The sequence below is a fragment of the Harpia harpyja genome, chromosome 9 (genome assembly GCF_026419915.1).
Source record: "Harpia harpyja isolate bHarHar1 chromosome 9, bHarHar1 primary haplotype, whole genome shotgun sequence".
NCBI classification, from domain to species: Eukaryota; Metazoa; Chordata; class Aves; order Accipitriformes; family Accipitridae; genus Harpia; species Harpia harpyja.
Genome location: NC_068948.1, coordinates 5,773,902 through 5,795,128, shown reverse-complemented (window position 1 = coordinate 5,795,128; position 21,227 = coordinate 5,773,902). Strand labels below are relative to the sequence as shown.

General features: G+C 36.8%; 1 protein-coding gene across 1 annotated transcript; it reads left to right on the top strand.

Moving 5' to 3' along the window:
- The first annotated feature begins 1,865 nt into the window (after positions 1-1,865).
- Positions 1,866-20,268, top strand: BCO1 (beta-carotene oxygenase 1). The gene is made up of 11 exons (XM_052797361.1): positions 1,866-2,179; positions 5,983-6,111; positions 7,515-7,644; positions 9,102-9,249; positions 10,131-10,278; positions 11,360-11,580; positions 12,441-12,698; positions 13,874-13,976; positions 14,816-14,910; positions 17,068-17,179; positions 17,848-20,268. Exons 1-11 carry the CDS (start codon positions 2,116-2,118, stop codon positions 18,018-18,020), a joined length of 1,581 nt encoding a protein of 526 aa, XP_052653321.1. The 5' UTR covers positions 1,866-2,115; the 3' UTR covers positions 18,021-20,268.
- The last annotated feature ends 959 nt before the right edge of the window (positions 20,269-21,227 follow it).

The window sequence follows — 21,227 nt, the reverse complement described above, 5'->3', positions numbered from 1 at the left end:
ATCTACTTCCATTGTTAATTACACATTATAATTGTAAATCAATACTTTGATATTTCTCCATTTCAATGTAAAAGGGAGAAAATTACACAGCAAGAAAAATCATCTCTCCATACCTCACTAAACTGCTTATTTGTCATTAGCATGATGAAAACAACAACAACAAAGTGTTTCACTGGTAAATGAATGATTTTTCACTGACAAGCAGAAAAAATGAACTTTGAAAGGCCTCCTTATTTAAGTTGTACAAAATATGGGACAAAACTTTCAGGCACAGACACCTGAAATTAGCTACCAAAACACATTTAGGTTGATTTCAAAAGTTGTTGGATGTCTGCAGCTCCTTGTTCTTCCATTCAAACAACTTTTAACAAGGTTTCCAATTATCTCATCTTGGCTGAACCTTAAACTAGATGAATAGTCATGGTGGAGAAGGGCAAAAGTGGTTTGATTTAATCTTTTTTATTGCTTGCTTGCTCTATGAAAACCTTCTAAGTACTGCTACAGATTAGACCACTCACAGGTCAGATAATTAAACCTGCAGCATTAAGAGACGTGGCCATGTAAATGGATGAGGATACACTGAAGAGAATATATTAAAGCAAAGCAGAACATCATGGACAGAGAAAATGTAGAGTTAGACAGCCTTGCTTTTCTGCTAGATCCTTTTCAGTCTCTAACATTGCTGAAGAATCCTTTACTTGGCTTTATGTGTACAAATAAGTCTACATCTCTCTCTCTCACATAGATGCATATATACATACACATGCACATATAGTGTATGTATCTGTTTACGTATATATATCTGCATATGTGTATGTATGTGGACTTTGATACCCTTCATCTACTATAGCCTTCTGGTTCAATCCTGCTGTTTATTAATACTGCTGATTCCAACAAAGCCCATATATTTTCTTTTTTTAATCTGGCTTCTTATTTTGTTATCACCTGCGTCTGTCAGTGCTTTCCAAACAGAGACAGAGGTGTGCTGTCTTGATGATCCGAAGTGAAGATAATCAAACAGACAATAGGTTAGGAAGAGAGAGGCAATGTATAAGAAGTGTGTCAGAGCAGGCTGTAGCACAAATTTTGTTTTAAATAAAATAAATATGTATATTTATAAAAGACCCGTCAGCCTTAAGAGGTGATGTTAAAACATTTTGGGAACAATGGTGATTTAGCTGAAAAAATCGGATTTTAGGGTAACCTCATATGAAATTGCATAATATATAATTGTGCAAAGAATCTTTTTATCCTTCATGTTCAATGGACCCTATGATTTGCTCTGCAATCACATGCTTTATATTGAAATAATTCTTTTCCCAGAGGATTTAAAATTAACAGCATTGAACTCAGTTAAGTACCTTATCTTGAAACAAAAGCGTAAAGTTAAAAATCCCTCTTATTTTTAGTGATTCCTGCCATACTTTCACAAAGTGGATTCAGGTCACATATGGGAGAATATGTTAGAGTGATTATTTGTGAAAAGATGTTTAATTCAAAGATGTGCCACTCAGTTCGCTCTGGAACAGCTTGTATATAAAGAAATACAGCACATGACTGTTCAGTAATGATATTTTGTTAATTAATAGAATGGCTCAGTTTAAACTTCACAGAATGGAAAGAAAAGGATGACACTCTGCTCTGAAAGGTCTGTCACTCCCAAGGAGCCAAATGCAGAACAGTGGGTAGAGATTTCTTTTCTTTTTCTCTGCCTACCTGCCAAATAGGGCAAGCACCCCTAAGCAGTGTCTAAAGTTTTGTCTGAAATGCTGAAGGGGACGTTTCAGAGTCATTCTACCTGACTCCTGGGTGTGCCTGGCTGCTTCAGGTAAGGAGCAAACAGGCGAGTTATGTTTATCTTACTTCTCCTTCGAATCAGTGAAAGAGTTAATTTTAATGCGAATGTGCAAGAATTATAGTGTATGTGCTAGGGATTAAAGATCAGCTATTACAAATTGTCAATCTATAAGCCACCAGCCACTAGCTCGCATTGCACTTTGACCTTATCTTTATATGTAACAGGAAAAGAGCTGTTCTGAGCCCAGACAGGAAGGGAGCACTGCGCCTGCAGGAGCGGCTGGCTAGAGGACACAGGAACCGTTGAGTACATGAGAGATGGATATGTTATTTGGTAGAAATAAAGAAGAACACCCGGACCCCATAAAAGCTGAGGTGCAAGGTAAGTGCAAGAAAATCTGTTCTAATACGTGCAGTTACTTTGGTGTTTTCAAATGTGTCAACGCTGAAACACTTGTTCACCCAGGCAACACTGAAAAGGGAAACTGAGAAAGCGAGAAACAACGTTGAGTGGATTTTGTTTAAAGGACTGATCTCAGATAACATTTGTGTCCCGACTGTGGGGTTTTTCTCACTTTATGGGCATTTCTGTGTACTTTTCCAAAAAGTCTGTTTGAACAGGAATCACTGAAGTTGGTGGCGAGGGACGAAGTCCCAGGATTTAATCTGGTGACATCCCCTCCCCCATGGCTCTGCTCAGCCTTTCCGTTTCTGCTTCCGTGACTCTTCCCTACCCCTCCCTCTGCCTGTTCACGCTCTTCCTTGCCTCCTGGGGAGGGTCACTAAAACTGAGACTCTTCAACAACAGCGTTTCTGAACAGAGAAGCAGTGGGAACGGGTGCCACCGAGTACCGTTAAAAAGAGGGTTCCGAAGTTAATACAGTAAAAACTGCAGAGTAGCCTTCAGAGACATAGTTTAAAGTGGCTCTCTAGGGATGAACACGTGATCAATCTATTATTCTTACTACTTTTTTTACTTTACAGAAGAGTTTTTTTGCTACAGCTACAGGAGAGGTTTGTTGCTGAGAACCCCCATGTAGTAAATATATGCTGCATTTTTTGTAATATGTAGTCCAAGAAATGGTAGGCATCTAATACCAATTTTAAAGTCACTTCCCAAGTACGACACTTAAAAAGATGACAATTAAAACTTGCATGACTTTGTTGTTGTTGTTCAGTTTGGTGGCTGAATTGGAAAAGGGTTTTTTTTCAACTCAAAGTGCTTTGTTATAATTTGCCATGGGTTTATGCCTTCCTTTTTACTTTCCTCAAGATAAAAACTTATTATTGAAACATTTGAAGTTGTTTGCAAACAAACCACTTATCAGACCTGATCTGTATTATGGAATGGTTTATTTGAACAAAGACTGCATATTTCAGTAAATAAAATTATGTATACAAAATATTCTTTCATTGGCAATGCTGATTCAGTATTTACCAATTGGGAACTAAAGAGAACCTTCACCTCTTTAAATATTTTGCTACCCCTGAGGTCTGCCACTATTTTGGCTCCTTGTTACTCAATACGTACACTGTAAATATGACCCCATACTTCTAACATCAGCCATAATTTAACCCATGCTCTCCTAAACACTGTACAGCCATGTGATTGTACACAACTTTGTTGCTATGATAGTTAATAAACTTCCAAATATTTGGACATTATACTGTGTCACTTTTGTGTCCTCACATGGTACAGAACAGTATTGTTATCTCCACTTCAGATAAAAGTCCGAAGCAAAAAAGATAAAAGGTCCAGATTTTTAAAGCAATTTAAGCACTTCAGGATGCTGATTGGTACCTGGTGTGATTTACAGAAATTCTTAATTCTGACTAAGATGAATTTTCATCTGCAAACCTCACTAGATGACCCTTTGCTCCATGCTTTTTATACTGGAATTATGCCAGAAACTACACTGAATTACTCCAGAAGTTTCAGAAGCTGCATCAAGCCCACAGTGCCTTAAACAGAAGATCACCTTTTTTCCCTGTTTATCTATTCCAGTGAAATTATTTTATTGTCCTGGAACATTTTGAGTATCATTATTCTGATCTAGAGAAATAATCTCTAAACAAAATTTTTAGCCTTAGGAGCTGCAAGATCTTCACTGAATTGCAGAAATATCTGCTTTTCTTGAATGATAAGCCCCAAAGCAGAAGATAGTTTTACTGGGTCAAAAACCCACAAGACCTCATATGCAGCAGAAGCATTACATTTTCACCACAGGGAAAGAAGGACTGGTTGCAGCAAGACCACGTGCAGTCAGCACAACTCAGTGTTAGCAAAAAGTTTGTTGGGCCATGACTAGCAGCTCATGCTCATTGCACAGATTTACAATCATAAATGGCATTGGTGTGAGGGTAGGAGCACAAAAGACTACACTCACTACACTGCAGTTGCCCATAATACTGGAGAAATAGCAGAGCCTACAGTCTTCTATTGCCAAAACCAGAAAACTGTAGAAAGGGAAGTGGCAAGAAAAGAAACACTTACATTTTAGGCATGTAAGAAGACTAAGCTTGTTCAGCAATTAATGTTCAGTAGTCAGCCAAACAAAAATTATGTATCTATTTTGAATATATACTTTCTTAAGATCATTATCCTATTCTTTCTGAAGGATTCTTTGCTTCCGCTAACTTGTGATTTCCTCACTATCTTCTCAACAACTATTTTTAGTTACTCAAGTTTTGTGCAATTATCTGTATTAAAGGTTAAACCTTGTTCATCTTATACAAAAAAGTGCTATAATTATTGCATTGGAACTTCTTGTATTAGAAAGGCAAGTATGGTTTGGTTTTCAAGGCTCTTCTAGAATGCAGTAGTAGTAGTAGTAGTAGTAGTAGTAGTAATAATAATAATAATAGTACTAATAATAATAATGAAAGTCCATCCATTGTGTCAACAATTTTTTATCTTCCTCATGTATTCCAGAACTGTAACCCTAATGAAGTTGTGTGAGCATTGTGGCATACAATATTAGTTGGTTAGCCTGACTGAGAATGTATTTTAGGTAAAGCTGACATTTACTCCATATCCTCTCTTTGCATTTGGATGCTTTTTCCTTGTGTCCTTAATGTCATTTGTTTGAAGAAACGGCAAATGTCCTTGTCTCCCTTACCTAAAAAGGGCAAAATTCAGGAAATATTCTCTCAGAAAGTATCCAAAGTCCCGTTAGGATCTCAGAAGGTCTTACAGCAAAACAATTGTTACCTCTTTGCAACAGCATAAGCTTTGACAAAATTGAGTATTTCCATGGGAGGACATTTCTATCTGTTGTAAAGGGAGTATTAATAAGAAAGTGTGTCAACATAATCAACATGAGGTCACAAACTAAATGATAAGGAGAATTAAAAGTTCTGAATAGCTTTTTATGCAGAGACAATGTTCAGTGCAGGAATTGTGTGGAAAAGTAGTAAGTGATCTTAAGTATTCCCTCAGGAGGCATACACACAAAGAAGCAAGTGAAGCTTTTAATTTAATATCTGATATGCTTTTGTTCAGCTCTTTAACCCTAATGACATTCTTTAATTGTTGTTATTCTGTGTGTCAAATAGTAGGTAATGTATTTCTTGCAGGGGTTTGATAAGGAAAATTTCATATTCAAACCTCAACAGTATTTATATATTTTCAGTATAAAATTCCTACGCTTTATTTGCATTCAAAACACCAACATTCTGACTAGTGTCACAAAAGCACTCCCAAAATGACACTACATTATGCTGTGTAGTTTAATTAATGAATTTTTTACTGGAGTTCTTTTAGCCTGAAGTTTAAATTGATGTACTGAAGGCCAATGCAAGTCATATAACCTATAAAATATGCTTATTTCTGATAAGCGCTAGCTTTCCTGGCATGAGTAAAATGCATCACTTCAAAATCTGAGTGCAGGAAAGAAAGGTCCAGCTTTATTTAATTCCTGATATTTAGCAAATTACATTCCAGCAATCTCATCTTCTTATAGTAATCTCGTATAGCAATATTCATGCAGAATATTACTAGCGCCACATTGTTGAGCAGGTCATATTTTTTTTAACCAAAACTCCAACATCATTATATGCTATTGCAAATCTAGACTTACACCCTTAGTCTGTCTGCCTATATGAAGCCTATGCCCTAAGGAAAATTGTCCTGTAACATGCCCCTCACCTAACGAATGGATACTGGTATGTCCTTTTTGTTTATAGGTCAGTTGCCCACTTGGTTGAAAGGGATACTTCTCCGAAATGGCCCAGGGATGCACACAATAGGGGACACTAAGTATAACCACTGGTTTGATGGCTTGGCTCTGCTGCATAGCTTTACATTTAAAAATGGTAAGTTGTTGCACATCAGATTAAAAAAAGCTCAACAACCCAAATCTTGGTGCCTTATGTTGCTCATTCTGTTCTGACTTTGATTAGCGTTAGAACGGTGCAGGTTTCGTCTGCAGAGCGGCATGTCTGGTGAGGTCACAACTGCTTCGGGGAAAGTCTCTCCAAACATACACTCACACCTCACTTGCCACAGCAGCAGCAGGAGTATCTCTGCAGGACTGTTATCGGAGGCAGATCATGTTGTCCTTTTTTCTGGAGTGCCAACGTTCAGTATTGTCTGCATTGCAGGATAGCCTGCAACCAGCTCTGAGCAGGTTACTGCAGGGCAGCCTTTGCCTTCCACCCAGAGCAAGAAAACCTCTATTGTTTCAAACCGGATCAACCAAAAATACTGTAATATCCGGAGGTTTTTCTGTTGTGGATGAACAACCTAGTTTCAGGGAAGACTAACATTCCCCTTTTGGGATTTGGTTGCAGCTATAACAGCTGCCAGGAGAGAAACTGGGCCACTGTGTCACTTCACATAGCAAACCTCACTTATGTATACTTGACACCCCTACAAGCAGTCCTCCTACTTGTAATCCTTACGGAGGGAAAACAGGCAGCTCCTCTATCCAAAACAATTTCATTTTTTGTTTTCAGTTAAAGCATTTTTTATCAGTTCAGCTGTTCTACAGTGAGAGGCAGGATGTTTTACACCTAGATTCTTGCTGCAAAAGTAGGTACCTGTTCAAGAACTGGGTTTTTCTCCTGTCATCCTCCATTCCTAGTGTTTACTTTTTAGTTCCTGTTTCTGTGATTGGAGGCATTTAATGTAACTGCAGGACCTCCTTTCCTGTCCAGCTCTACATCCTTAACAAAATAACCTATAAAGAAATGACCAGTGTTTTTTAAATTGCCAGTATATTTTACTTGCCTAACGCAAACAGAGCTCATTTAGTTCAAGTATAGTGGTCCACTAAGTTGGTCAGGATAGACATTGATTCCTTCAAGCAATTTGTTACTCTCTCATAACTAAATTTTGCCAATACAGGAGATTTATCACCACCCACACATTGATGTCTAATTACTGATTTTACACAGATTGTTTTGGTTTATTGGAAGAGTTTATCCAAATCCCGCCTTTCCTCTCTCCAGTCCCCCAGTGTTGTCCAACTGTGTTGGGAATCAAGGAAGCTAGACAAACTGTTACCAATCTCAGCAGCCACAAGAACAGTCCTGGGTTCCTTAGAGAGCTGAAAAAGCATTCCAAAACAGAGATTGAGGGGCATTGTCGGTTTCATTGCAAACTTTTCTTAGCTAAAGGACATCTGCTTGAGAAACTCTTTCCCTGACTTCAACTATGCTAATTTTCTAAAGAACTCAGTATGAAATGTAATTGAAACCTGTTTGGCCTTTGTCAGGTGAAGTTTACTACAGAAGTAAGTATCTCCGAAGTGACACGTACAACTGCAATGTGGAAGCAAACCGAATCGTGGTGTCTGAATTTGGAACTATGGCTTATCCAGATCCATGCAAAAATATATTTGCCAAGTAAGCAATGCTTTTTCCAACAAGATTCTTCTATCTACTTCTCTCTCCAGCACAGATGTCTGTCTACCATTGACATATTTACAAATACAAAATTTGTTTTGTAAATTTACAATTGCTAAATATTAAAAAGGCCAAGAGATATATCCGGCACTGTATTCTCCATGTGTTATTCTAAGGCAAATATTTTAAATTCATTTTATCAGCAATATTGGCTGTTTTATTCACTATTGCAAGTAGATTTTGTTGTAATTTTGAAAAAACAAATATTTTCTTTTTCAAGTGCTTCACAGAAATGTATAAAAATGATACTCTAAGGGGAGAAGCAGCAAAAAAGGAAAAGATGAAGAGATGTGGAATGAGTTAATGCAAAGTTTATTCAACAAAAAGAAGAAAAGCATCAATCACTTCAAAAAAATCAGAAAAACCTCTGGATTAAAGACCACTTTTAATAAAAAAAAAAAGAAAGTGATAAAAAATTTCCATTGTTTCTTGAGTCAAATGCAGTGCTTTGAAGGATGGCACCCATAGGCCTGAGCTAATCTTATGTTCAAAATCAGAACCACTTGGGATCACTGCAATGGCTGCTTTCATACTGTTAGAAAGGATGATAGGCTGTATATGAGAGGCAAGGTGTAAGCCATCATGTTATTACCTGTCTTGTAAAATTGGCTGTGGATATTCTCTGACAAATGCAAGTAGCCTACCCATCTCTTCTTCCTGTCTGAACTACCTCTAATGACCTTGAATTTGATATTTGATAAGAGCACATGCATGGATAGTTATTGCAAAATAGTTGATATGTTGTAAGTTGTTACCCTGAGATAAGATGCTTTTCTTTCCTCTTCCAGCACATAGGGTAACACTTCCATTTTAAGTTTGAAAGGGATATAAGCAAATTTGCCTTGGCTTCAAGTGAGTATGATAAAATCCTACACTAATAAGGAAAACTGTCAAGCCCACATGTGAAGTTGGATCTTCTTTGAAATCATAATTGTGATACAGGATAACACCAGGAACAAAAATATTCTGTCAGGGAGTATATGAATCCATCTATTTTATGAAGGCATACCCTGAAAAACCTACCAGCTTTTAGGTAGGAAGTGTTAGGCCAAATTCTCAGCAGGAATGCCCAGGAGAGTGTGTAATTAGCCCATCCTGATAAACCAGTGCACGTTACAGCTGACAGCAGGACTGGACCTGGATGCCCATTTGTGTATGGAAAAACAGTTGCATGTATGTCCTTAACCCTCGCCCTGGCCAAGGGCGTTGGAGAAGCCCATCTCCTCTGTTTTTCCACCCTTTCCACCCAGGCAGTGGAGGAGCTGCCAGAAGAGGGCACAGCAGGGGAGAGACTGGCACAGCCTGCACTGCTCTGGTGACTTCTGCTTTGTAGGGGGTAAAAGCTGGGACAGCTTCTGCTGCTCTAATGAACTGATAGGAAATTTCCCTCTCCGCAGGGCGTTCTCATATCTGTCTCACACCATTCCTGAGTTCACCGATAACTGCCTGATCAACATTATGAAAACTGGGGATGATTTTTATGCTACCAGTGAGACTAACTTCATCAGGAAAATTAATCCGCAGACTCTGGAGACATTAGAGAAGGTATAAACAACTGTCTGTCATTCTGGTTCCTCATCTGCTAATGAATAAAGTTTCAGGCTGACTCATAAGGATCCTTTAACACGTGCAGAACACAAAACTGGAAAGATACTTTTCTTATTCTACTATTCCCTTACTTTTGAAATCATGCTAAAGTGAAATAGTGAAGATACCAGATCTTTTAAGAACTCATGAGTTCAAAATTAAGTCCCAGTTAGTTTGGGAAAAGCTGAGCTTTGAGCAATTTCACTTGTACATAATCTAGCAAGGTTGCAGGAATAATACCACGTATCATGCTTGTGACGTAATTATTTTGGATGATTTCCACTATTATGCATCTGTAGTTACCAAGTAATTTACAGAATTAACAATTCAGTAGGTCAGTTATATGACTACTTTTCAAGTACTTTATGCAAGATATTACTTAATTCTGAAAATGAAATCTTGACATATTGAAATATACAATGAGTTTTTTCTAGCATGCAGTACAGTTTGAGTACAATTTCCATGATTTAAATCAAATAGAAATCTTTTTGCTCCAGAAGATTGCCAGACTCATAGCCCTATTAAATAAACTATTTTCAGGATGAAATGGGCATTGGCAGGGGAACTTCTTTAGACAATCCTCCCATTGTGTTATGTGGCTGTAAGGGAGAGGTGAATGTAATTCAGATTCTGTAACTTGTTTTAGCCTTGAATTAGGAAATCATTTGAGTACCTACATAAATCATTTGGCTTAATTGTTTAAATTTCAAGGCCTTTGGAAAATGGAGTACCAATAAAAGGCTGCCAGTGCTAAAAAGCTGGTGGATTTGTGGTGTTAGCTGACATAAATTTTAATTCTCTTACACATCTCTAAAATCTCCTGTTGCATCATTTTCCAGGTTGACTACAGCAAATATGTAGCTGTAAATGTGGCAACTTCTCACCCGCACTATGACAGTGCTGGAAATATTCTCAACATGGGTACTTCAATAGTTGATAAAGGGAAGACAAAATACATTCTATTTAAGATTCCTCCTTCTGTGCCAGGTAAGATATGCCTTTTACCAGTATTTTCTAGAAACTTGTTAGCAATTTCTTTTCTTCCGAGGTTAAGGGGTGGTGATACAGCTCTTCTAGAAACCGATGGTGTTCATTTTCTTAATTTTAACTTATTGTGAACTTAATGCTAACTGCTTAACCTGTCTGGGCATGTGCTATTACAAAGGTTCATCTTGAATACGGTGTGAACAGGGTATTTCAGTATGAAGAACCTTGCTTTTAGAGGAATTTGCTTTTAGAAGAATTCTACTTTGAATATTACTAGAGTGAACTAACTCTTTTAGAAGAATTTCCATTCCCGGTATTGTGATGTGTAGAGGGAGGATGAACAGAAACAATCTATAGGGCAGTATATATAATTTGAAGTTGTAGATTTTAATTTTCTTCATAAATGAAAATGCTCTTAAAATGCTGATGCTGTGATTATAGGGAAGCATAATACCAAATAATACCTAATGGAGAGTTAATTCCTCTCTAACCTGGCCTACACTAGGCCTTGCTGAAATACTGTCCTTTGTTCACAGAGCAAATCACTTGCTCTTTTTCCTTCAAGACAATGTTTTTTTTTGTGGTGGTGTTTAAAATCAGCTGCTAGTGTGATGTGTGTCCTCTTGGTTGAACAATTAAGAGGCCTTCCACAGGTGAAAGATAAGTTTGTAATTCCTAGCTGGGGCTCAGTCAGTATAGATCAAACAGGAACATCTCCTTAGAAGTTCAAAAATATGGGGGCATTTGAACCCCCTTGTAAAGCTGCCAATTTAATTGTACATCTTTCTCCGCTGTGCTGGAACTTCTGAAGACAGTAACCAGTGGAATCAAATACTAAGATGAGGGGCCTCTGTCTAAATGGATCCAGCATTGTGATATTACTGCATTGCTTCACTCAGATGCAAACTTCTATGTTAATTCTGCAGGAGGAAACAAACCACTTTCTTAACAAACAGGAAAATACAAATAAAACTGAGAGGAACCTGTTCTTTCCTACTTCATACATGGGAGAAATCCAAGCACACGATTGGATTGGAATTTATTATAAATATAATTTTTTTTTATTATTATTTATGTTCAGAAAAAGAAAAGAAGAAATCTCGTTTTAAACATCTGGAAGTGGTATGCTCCATCCCTTCTCGGTCTCTGCTCAACCCAAGCTACTACCATAGCTTTGGAATCACAGAAAATTACATTGTCTTCATAGAGCAGCCATTCAAACTGGATATTGTCAAAATGGCAACTGCTTACATCCGAGGTGTGAACTGGGCTTCCTGCCTTGCCTATCATAAGGAAGATAAGGTATTTTTCCTAATGCTGAGCAATGGAGTCAGCCAGGCCAGTGACCTCTTCCACACTGTTCTGTTTTTCATCTGGTTCATTAATTTCAGTAATCCCTCTTTTTTTTTCAACCCTTGACTTTCATGTTGCACTTTTTTTTAAAAAGCTGTATTTTTTTGAATACTATCTGCCATCTCCAGAAATTTCACAAATAAATAAATATCTGATGCTGAAGTGCTTGAGAAAGAAGATAGTTTGGCATTGTTAGAAATATTGTGTGATAGCAGAGAAATTCAAAACCTCACTAGCATCCCAGACACATACAGTTGCTCCTGGTCCAAACAAAATACTGTATATTGTGGATGAGATCTGCTCTAGATCCATTGCATCAGACAGGAGAGCCAGACTGGTGGAAAAGCCTGCATCCGACAAAAGGAGAGCCTTTCATCATGGCAACTGAGGAAAAAACCTGTTTTCTGAGGACCTTATTTCCACATGCTCTGGCCATCAATAAGTGGGGCATGCTGGAGTAGAGCGCACCAGCACAGAGCACTACAGAGACTCTGGACTAAGGCAGATTTATTTAACTTAAAAATAGAGCAGGGGATTTTCCAGGTTTTACCAGAAAACTTAAATCCTCAGCCTAGCCCAAATAGTAATTTGCAACAGTAAAATGAGTTTAAAGCACTTCTTTTACTCCTGCATGTTTTGATCTTCAGGTTGGAACCTCTTGTCTCCTAGTAGCAAATCCTGAGTTCTTAATATGCTTCAGTAGAAACAGACAATACATTAGAATGTTGATGGCTACCATTAGAAAACAGTTTCCTAAATAACTATTTGCTGAACATTAATGGTTTTAAATAACATCTCCTATCTTTCAGACTTGGTTTCACTTTGTAGACAAGAAGACTAAAAAAGAAGTATCCACCAAATTTTATACTGATGCTATGGTGCTTTTTCACCATATAAATGCTTATGAAGAGGATGGCCACATTATTTTTGATATTATTGCCCATACAGACAATAGCTTATATGATATGTTCTATTTAAAAAACCTGAGTAAAGACATTGGAGAGAAGAGCAAGCTTACCTCCATACCAACCTGCAAACGATTTGTTGTTCCTCTGCAGTATGACAAGGTAGAAAGAAAATGGCTTTTTAATCTGTTCTTTGATCAGTAATTTAAAATACATCGGTGTGAATGATGGGTGAATTATTAGTTGCCAGCCTTTATGTGCAAATTTCTGATTCTTTAAAAATAACATATACACAAAGTGTGCAGGAGTTTTGTTTCGTGTATGCATTATGAGAAATGGCAATGAGCACCTGGACATACAGTTACATGGATCTAGGTTCTGATACCATCCGTCATGGAGAACAAGGCTATTGAGCATATGTAATTTCCTTACCAGTGCAATTATTTGTAAAGTGCTATCAAATACAAGCAGATATATCAACTTGGCTGTTTACTGGAAGGGCATGCATGAGGTTTTGCACAACCTGTTTCTTCCACTTTACTGGAAGCCTATATATAATATACGCATGGTCCCAACTGTTGCAATGGTTTTATTAAAATTAGAAGATTTCATTTACGTGTGAGATTTGCCAGGAAGAGGAAAGATTTTATCTTTCAGTTTAATTTAAAACATCATTTTACATCATTGTTTGCAGGGAAGATTTTATATTGCCCAGCAACTTGGGCAAGTTTCTGCCTGATACATTTGGAATGGATAATACTTTTTCTTTTTACGTCCTAGAATCTTGCTGCTTTGTTCATGTCTCAAAAACAGTTATGCAGCAATGACAAAGGATGTGTTGGATCACACCAGCTATCCAAACTACCCTGCAATCTTAAGAATTCAGCAACAGCATATTAAAAACAAGAGTGCATTACATCTGTTTTTGCACTTGATTTATAGCAGGTGCAAAAAAACCTAACCCTGGCGACTTTTAGTGGGAATTTGATACCTAATTCCTTGAAACCCATCTTCATTAATTAAAATCACAAACTATATGTAATCCATTTATTGTGCTTCTGGAACACAGCCATGTCTATCTAAACCTTTCTAAAGACTCGGTGTCATTCAAAATGATTACTCTATGATATATTAAAATCCTCTGAGTATAACAAGATTTCTAATGAAAAGGTCAGAATCTAATGTTACAAGATAAACACCATAAGAAGGAACTTCTTGAAGCTAGATTATTTGTTTAATCCCCAAATTTTCTATATTAATATCAAACCTGATGGAAGATCTAAATTAGAAGCATATTCTTAGAGACACATTACTTTTTCAGCATATGTCTCTTTCAGGATGCCGAAGTAGGTTCTAATTTAGTCACTCTTCCATCTACCGCAACTGCTGTAAAAGAGAAAGATGGCAGCCTCTATTGCCACCCTGAAATACTATGTGAAGGTGAGACATATCCATTATACAAATCTCAAATATGTTCTCTTACACACACAGAGGTGCATTCTAATAATGCCTAATAGCTGTTCATATATGTAAGATCTTTATAAAGCTAAGAGAAACAAAACTTTTAATTAATATGTTTAGTGTAAATGTTGACTATCTTTCTCTTCTTCACTTCCCTCCTCTGGGTCTATCCAGTAATATATGACCCTGAACCTCTCAGATATATATTTATCAAGAGTCTTAAATGTCTGACGTTACATCAGTTTTATATTAATATAGGATCCCAAGTCTGATCTTACAACTATTAATATGGCTTGCAAATCTACCTATTAGAAAAGTAATTTGGGTTAAATAGGTCTTTTATAAATAGTAACTTCAGTTATTGCTGTATTTTATAAAGATTGCATTTGAAAGTGGATTTTTAAACTTTTTTCAGGGGATAATTACAGGAATATGTAAAAAGCATATACTTACCTAAGGCGAAAGCAATTTCTTAGAATGGTAGCCTCCAATTATATCTCAGATGTTCACATCTCATGTATTTATGAAGAAAGAAAAAAAAGACAAATGAAAAAACCCCCTCATAAGTTCCAGTATAATGAATCCCTAAGAATGAAAAATTGTCATTTTTGAGCTAACAACCCTGGCGTAATTATGTTGTGTTAATGTCCATTTTCAGCTTTTTAGAAATTCAGACATACAAAATCTATGCAACACCTGTTTTAAATACTGTCAAGGTTTTTCATGGGGCAAAACTTCCTGAAGATTGGCATATGTAAGTGTACATTTGAGTTATTTTTCTTCTCTTGTTCCTAAGTCTTGAACTTTATTTTACCCAGGAATAGAACTGCCTCGCATCAACTATGACTATAATGGCAAAAAATACAACTATGTCTTTGCAACAGAAGTCCAGTGGAGTCCAGTTCCTACAAAGGTATGACTAACATTTACAAAGTCGGAAGTTGTATTTATAGAACACAAATCAGATTTAAGCAGTTATAAGTAGACCAAGGCTTACTAGTTTGACCCAAAATATAGCCTAATCTGCATTCATACATGCAAATTCAAAGTGTGTGGTTCTGAGGCCAGAAACTGAACTCTTTTTTTCAATGTCAGGTTAAAGCTTTTAAGTGATGACACTGCAGTTGGGTACTGCGTTCATAAACTTCAGCACTTGAAAGCAGGGAGATGAAAAGCTGGACATATATGTTAACTTACTTGTATAATTAAAAGAGCCTCACTGGGCCAAACTATGGAAACAATGTATCTTCATTTTAAAAGTTGAAAACCTGGAACATTATTATCAGCTGTTAAAAGCATGTGGTTCCATATGCAGCAGAACAAATGCTTTCTTACAGATGTGCCTGTGATTGGATTCTCAAGTATTCAATACTGTATATGTTTCTGTTAAAACTTTTTCCTAATGGTGGGTCATTCACATGCAAAGAAACATGAAATGCCTGAATTCTTATGAGTAGGCTCATGTTGTACCATTTCCCTCATAAAGTATTAATAAACTCATGCTTCTTTATCTAGCTTTATATTTCCACAAAGTCTCTTGAACACAGTAGTTACCGAGACCCTCATTTTTCTGCTAAATTGGGCCGAACTTCTGTAATGTGCCAAGAGCTACAAAGGAGAGAGTAGGAAAAAGAAGTACTAGACAGACATACATCTGTAATATTTTTTCCCTCTAGGAAACCTAAAAAAAAAAAAAGTTATTGCAACAGTACCTATAATATTTAATTAAGTACCTAATATTTAAAAATATTAAAACAATATCTAATTTTTCAGAAAGCTTTATCTTTTGCTAGCTAGTTCTGTATTAGAGGGTAGCAAATCCTTCGTTTGTGTATGCATGATGCCAACTTTTCAGGAGACAGCCTAGAGTACCAATAGATTAAGATGAAAAGTATTAATAGTTGAAGATAAGAGTATTGTACAGACAAACTCACTCTTTATAATTCTTGTTCTGTGACTATAAGGCAGTGCAAATTGAGTTCGCTGTTGTTTCTTGTATATAATTACCGCAACTGATTACAAAATAAAGCTGGATTTCTGCATGATGCAAGAAAATTTATTGCAGCACATCTGACAGTAGCTCAAACAAATCTGCAAGTTTGTGATTTCCAAAGTAGATAATCCCTGCTTGACTTAAATATAATAAAAAATGCTGTTAGAAGATTTTTTTTCACATCAGTTGCTCTTTAATGAATGCAGACACAACCACCATGCATAATCCTTAGGTAAAGTCTGTCAGTGAAATTGCTGTCATCTTGGTTAGAAGGGAGAATTCTTCCAAATTCTTCCTCCAGTAATTTGAATAGTTTCATTTTTTTGTAGACATATTTTTTGACTAAAAGGTCAAAGGCAAAAGAATATAACTGCATCTGTATGGGTAGAGAAAAGGCCTTAACAGAATTGAACTGAAAATGCCATGTATCCCCACTGGTGATTGGTTTGGTTAGGCACTTGACCCATTAATGAGATGAAAATCTATACTCTGTTCTGTCAATAAATACCAGTATCTGTGTGGAATTCTTGCCCCATTGGTTTAATCTTTACACATCACTATTAATAGCCTTTGTTCTGGCATATATATCCTGCTTAACAATAGAAGGCACTGAGAAATATTGAGGTCACAATAAAAGGAAAATAATTCACAAAATTAGAAAACGGAAGGTTTAAATCCTGTTTCCAGCTTTACTACAGAATCGCAGTGATTTGGTGCAAGTCACTTAAATGTTCTGGGCCTTAGACTTTTCCTCTGTATAGTGAGGGCATTATTTACAGTGAAGGTTCTCTCATGATCTGTTAGTATTTGTAAAATACTTAAAGCCCATAAATGAAAGGTGTAATTGTAAATCTAATGAAATGAAATTAAAAGAACATTGTGTGGTTATGCAGCCACTAAATGTGACTCCAAAGTTTAACGTTTTCCAGGTGTGTCCTTCTCGTGGTGACACATGCCTTGTTGCCCCTTAACTCTTAGCATTGGTCCCCCACGCCAGCAGTCTGTTCACGTTGTACCTTTGGAATAAACCACTGTCTGGGTCACTGACATTCTTCTTTTCTGGTCACAACAATTTAGATTGTAAAGTTTAATATCCAAACAAAGGAAATGCTCTACTGGGGAGAGGATCACTCCTGGCCATCTGAGCCCGTTTTTGTTCCCAGCCCTGATGCAAGAGAAGAGGATGATGGTAAAATAATGATAACATTCTGAAAGCTGGGTTTACATGAGTTTTGCATTAAATCTTACAAGTTTCGTTGTTCTTAGTCAAGAAAGCTGGGTTGATGCTTCCACTGTGAGACTAAAATTAGCACCAGCTATTTTACTTCTGCAGACAAAAACCCAAAGCACCAATAGACCAAAATCAGCTTGTGTAGTGTCCCAAGGTAGCCATAAACAGTAAAACTGATGCTTAGGACTTTACAGAGAGCCACTTGGAGCTGGATTTATCAATAGTTTGGAGGAGCTGAAGCTGTGGGAAGTCCGTGTTGTTACAGAGGAGAACATGAAGTGGTACTGCAAGTATCACTGTAATCTCGATCCAGTTCTGTTCTCAGGTGACTCCTTGCAAAGGCAAATGGCAAATAGCTGAAAGGATGAGTCCCAAAACTGTCAGGCACACAATTCAGTGTTGGTTTGCCTTTTTTCTTCCCAATGAACTTCAGGCAGATCAGAAAAAAGCACGGAAGAGAAGCAGTCATTAGTTCTTTAGCACTCTCAGTAAACTTCTTGATCTAGTAAGCACTTTCAGTTTGTGTCCTAAAATTCTTAGGAAACAAGAATTATTTCCTGACAGTGTTATCTTTTCTGCTTGGTGTAACTAGTATGTGCTTCTAATTCTTCATTTGTATGTCACAGGCATTGTTCTGACCTGTGTTGTGAGGTCTGATCCAAAGGAAGCACCCTTCCTACTTGTCTTGGATGCTAAAACATTCAAAGAATTGGGCCGAGCCATAGTAGATGTAGAAATGCCTGTGGACCTGCATGGAATGTTTATACCAGAGAAAGATTTGAAGGCTGAGACTGAGTAAAATGCTGTTTATCCTATTACACAGACTGAGACAACCTTCTACTGAATGTGGGGTAGTATCATTCAGGAACAACCTTATCACAATAAATGACTAAATTTAGTCTTTTCAATAACTACATATAAACTCTTATAAGACATAGCAATAACTTTTATTACAAATAATTATATCCACAACTGGTACGTAACTATTCCAAAAGAAGAATGATCCGTATTAAGTGCTAATGTTGTACACAACTTGTGGGGCAGGGAATAGGAGACAAAGGTAACATGAAATGTTTTGAGTAGAATGTAGCTTTCTGAACCAATGAAGTACTGTATTTATAGGGTGATGCATGGCATGAGTCACATACGTCTGCAAGTCATGTAACTTTCATGGACTGTTTCAACACTGCAGCTCATGATGCAAATTATCTTCTGCCAGAAAACCTCATGTTGAACTATCTGCTATGATACTAATAATTCATGGCAATGCATTCTCTTGGTGCTTGATTTCTTAAACTCCACCATAACCAAAGTATTACATTAAGGTGCTACAACTTTCTAATTTAGAACCTAAAAAAACCTGCTTTGCTAATAATTTCATGGTGTATTTTCCCTTTTATATTGACAAAACCAAGTAACTTGAAATGGAATATATGGTTTTATGTAGCATTCAATTATACTTTAGTGTTATTCAGTCTTAAGTGCTTTGTATTTAAATCATTTTTCCTTGAGGAGAATATCTGACATGACATTTCATATAATTAGATGATTACATTGTGTAAAAGATAAACAGAAATGTAGTATTTATTAATATTGCTACTAGTCTGTTAAGAACAGTATGTATATGAATGAGAGCAGTATATTTCTAGCAGAACTCAGATGCACATGTTCAATAAACTGTTCAGGCAAAAGAGTGAAAGACCTAATTTAGTCCTCATCTGAACTATACAGTAGCTGAAACTACAAGCTGTTGTTGCTATAGCTAAGCATTTGCTTTATTGTCTGCTTAGGAGCATCCACGTTCTGACATGGGTTTGTCATCGCCTGTAACAGATGCTTCCCAATAAAAGTATACAACTCTCATTCATAGTCACAATTAAAAAGCATGTTTCAACATAGAGTTCAAATGCCAAGTATACTGTTTTTTTGTTATAGGAATGGCATTTCCTAATCCCCTGAGTGTATTTCTGTTTTCTGATTTGGGGCATTGATTTTTCTTGAAATGAGAGCTTTTTTCTTTGAATTGTATTTTCCTATTGTAGCTACCTTTACTGTTGGAGGCATCTTTACTGATGGAGAAAACTAGGTGTACATCCATCCATTTTAGATGTTCATCTGGTCTGTATGTATCACCACACTACTCAGGTCTCTCTCACTCTTTTATATACGCACTCTCACAGTGTCTCTGCCGCTCACTGTGTTTTACAGGTAGGAAACAGAATGAAATCATTGTCATTTACTGTCTCCCCATCACATGAGAATCTGGGCTTTGGTGACTTGTTCGTGATTACGTCAGATGTTTACGGCAGAGCAGGAATTGAACCAACATCATCCACGGTTCTTGTTTGCTCTGTAACAACTAGACCTCCCTTTCTCTGCTTAAGCCTTTGCAGTTTGTAAGTATAAAGAATATACAGGCTATTTTTAATGTAAAAAAAGTCACTGTGGTCAGATCTAGAGTTAAAATATGCAGTTTGGGGCATTCAAATGTTTATATATTCCATAAAATGGAAGTAAATACTTCAGTAAGGTGTGTCTGCAGAAATAGTCATCTTTTTAGTGTTTTCAAGGCATATTACCACAACTATTTAAGAGAACTTTATCTTCTAAAGAAGAAATTGAATTCCATTTTTGTAAGTAATATGGAACCAGTACTGGAATGGAAGACTGGCTTCTGATGTTGGCAAAGGACACCAGCTGTGGGGTGGTTTCTTTTAATCTGAAAAAGTTTGGATTTAACAAGTCTCCACAAATATTTCTGGAATTATAAGGTGGTAATGAATCAAAAGCCTAACCATTATTACAGATCTCCTTTTAAGAGTTTGTTTCCAGAATTTCTTCTGTAGAATTCATAGTGTTATGTTTTTGGATGATCACGAGTTTGGATATAGGAGTTACTTCTAGGGAGCTAATTCTTACCGGCAGAGATGACATGACAGGGGAATATTCATCATAAAAACGAATCAGATTTGTTATCTGCAGTCCAGGAAAGCAAATGTATTATTTATGTTCATGTATACTGCAGAAAATAAATTATAAAAACTTGTCATGGGTTTGATTTTTTTAAATGAAGTGTGCCATATTCCCTTGGTCAGTATTACACAGGATTTGATTAGCATCAAGTTTGTAGTCAACCTGAAGAGAAAAACAGGGATGTAAATCTGGATTTGCCAATCCCAGTATCCTGCTGTGGCAGAGACAATGTGGATAAAACCATATGGCTAATCACAAATTTGTTCAAGAATGTTTTTAGCAGGTGCAATAGTAATCTGATGAAACATTTACCCTGAATATGGTAATGTGCTCTATCATTTCCAGGCTGGCAATAACAAGGGGGAATGCATATACGCTTTGCCAAGTGGCTGCAAGGCTTGTGGGTTTTCTTTGTTGTGGTAACATGGCATACGGTAATGAGTCTGTCGTTTGGTTTGCTTGTCTGACATAATTTGCTATGAATGAAATCTTGAGGGACAGAAAGGTTTGATTCTTCTTTTGCACCAATTTAAGTCTAGATTTAGTGACTGCAAATAAAAATAGTAAGGATAGATAGCTCCATTAAAGGAAAAAACCATAGTCGAGCAAGAGAATCAGGCCATGGGTATGCATACATATAATTACTTCAAAGATGTTACAAATGGGCCTCTAGTTGGTAGAGTGGTTTGGTTTGTTTCTTTGGGTTTTTTGTGTTTGTTTTTTTTTTAATCAACGGGTTTCATTAAATGGAACAAATAACAAAGCATAATAATTAATTTGTTCTGTGGAAGTGGATATTATCTGTTACACCTTGTCCCATTGCCCCACATACGCAGCAGGAGGAAGCAGAAACACTGTTTACTGGGCTGAGTTAAAGACCAGAAATACAACTGTGTTTTCCTACATAACAATCTATGCAGGAGGTGCAGAAACAAACCAGTGTTTTTAAATAACCAGGCCACTCAATGACAGCTTTCGCAATAGTTTAAACCACTGTTCCCTTGGGTATGCAATTACCAAAGTATTAATAACA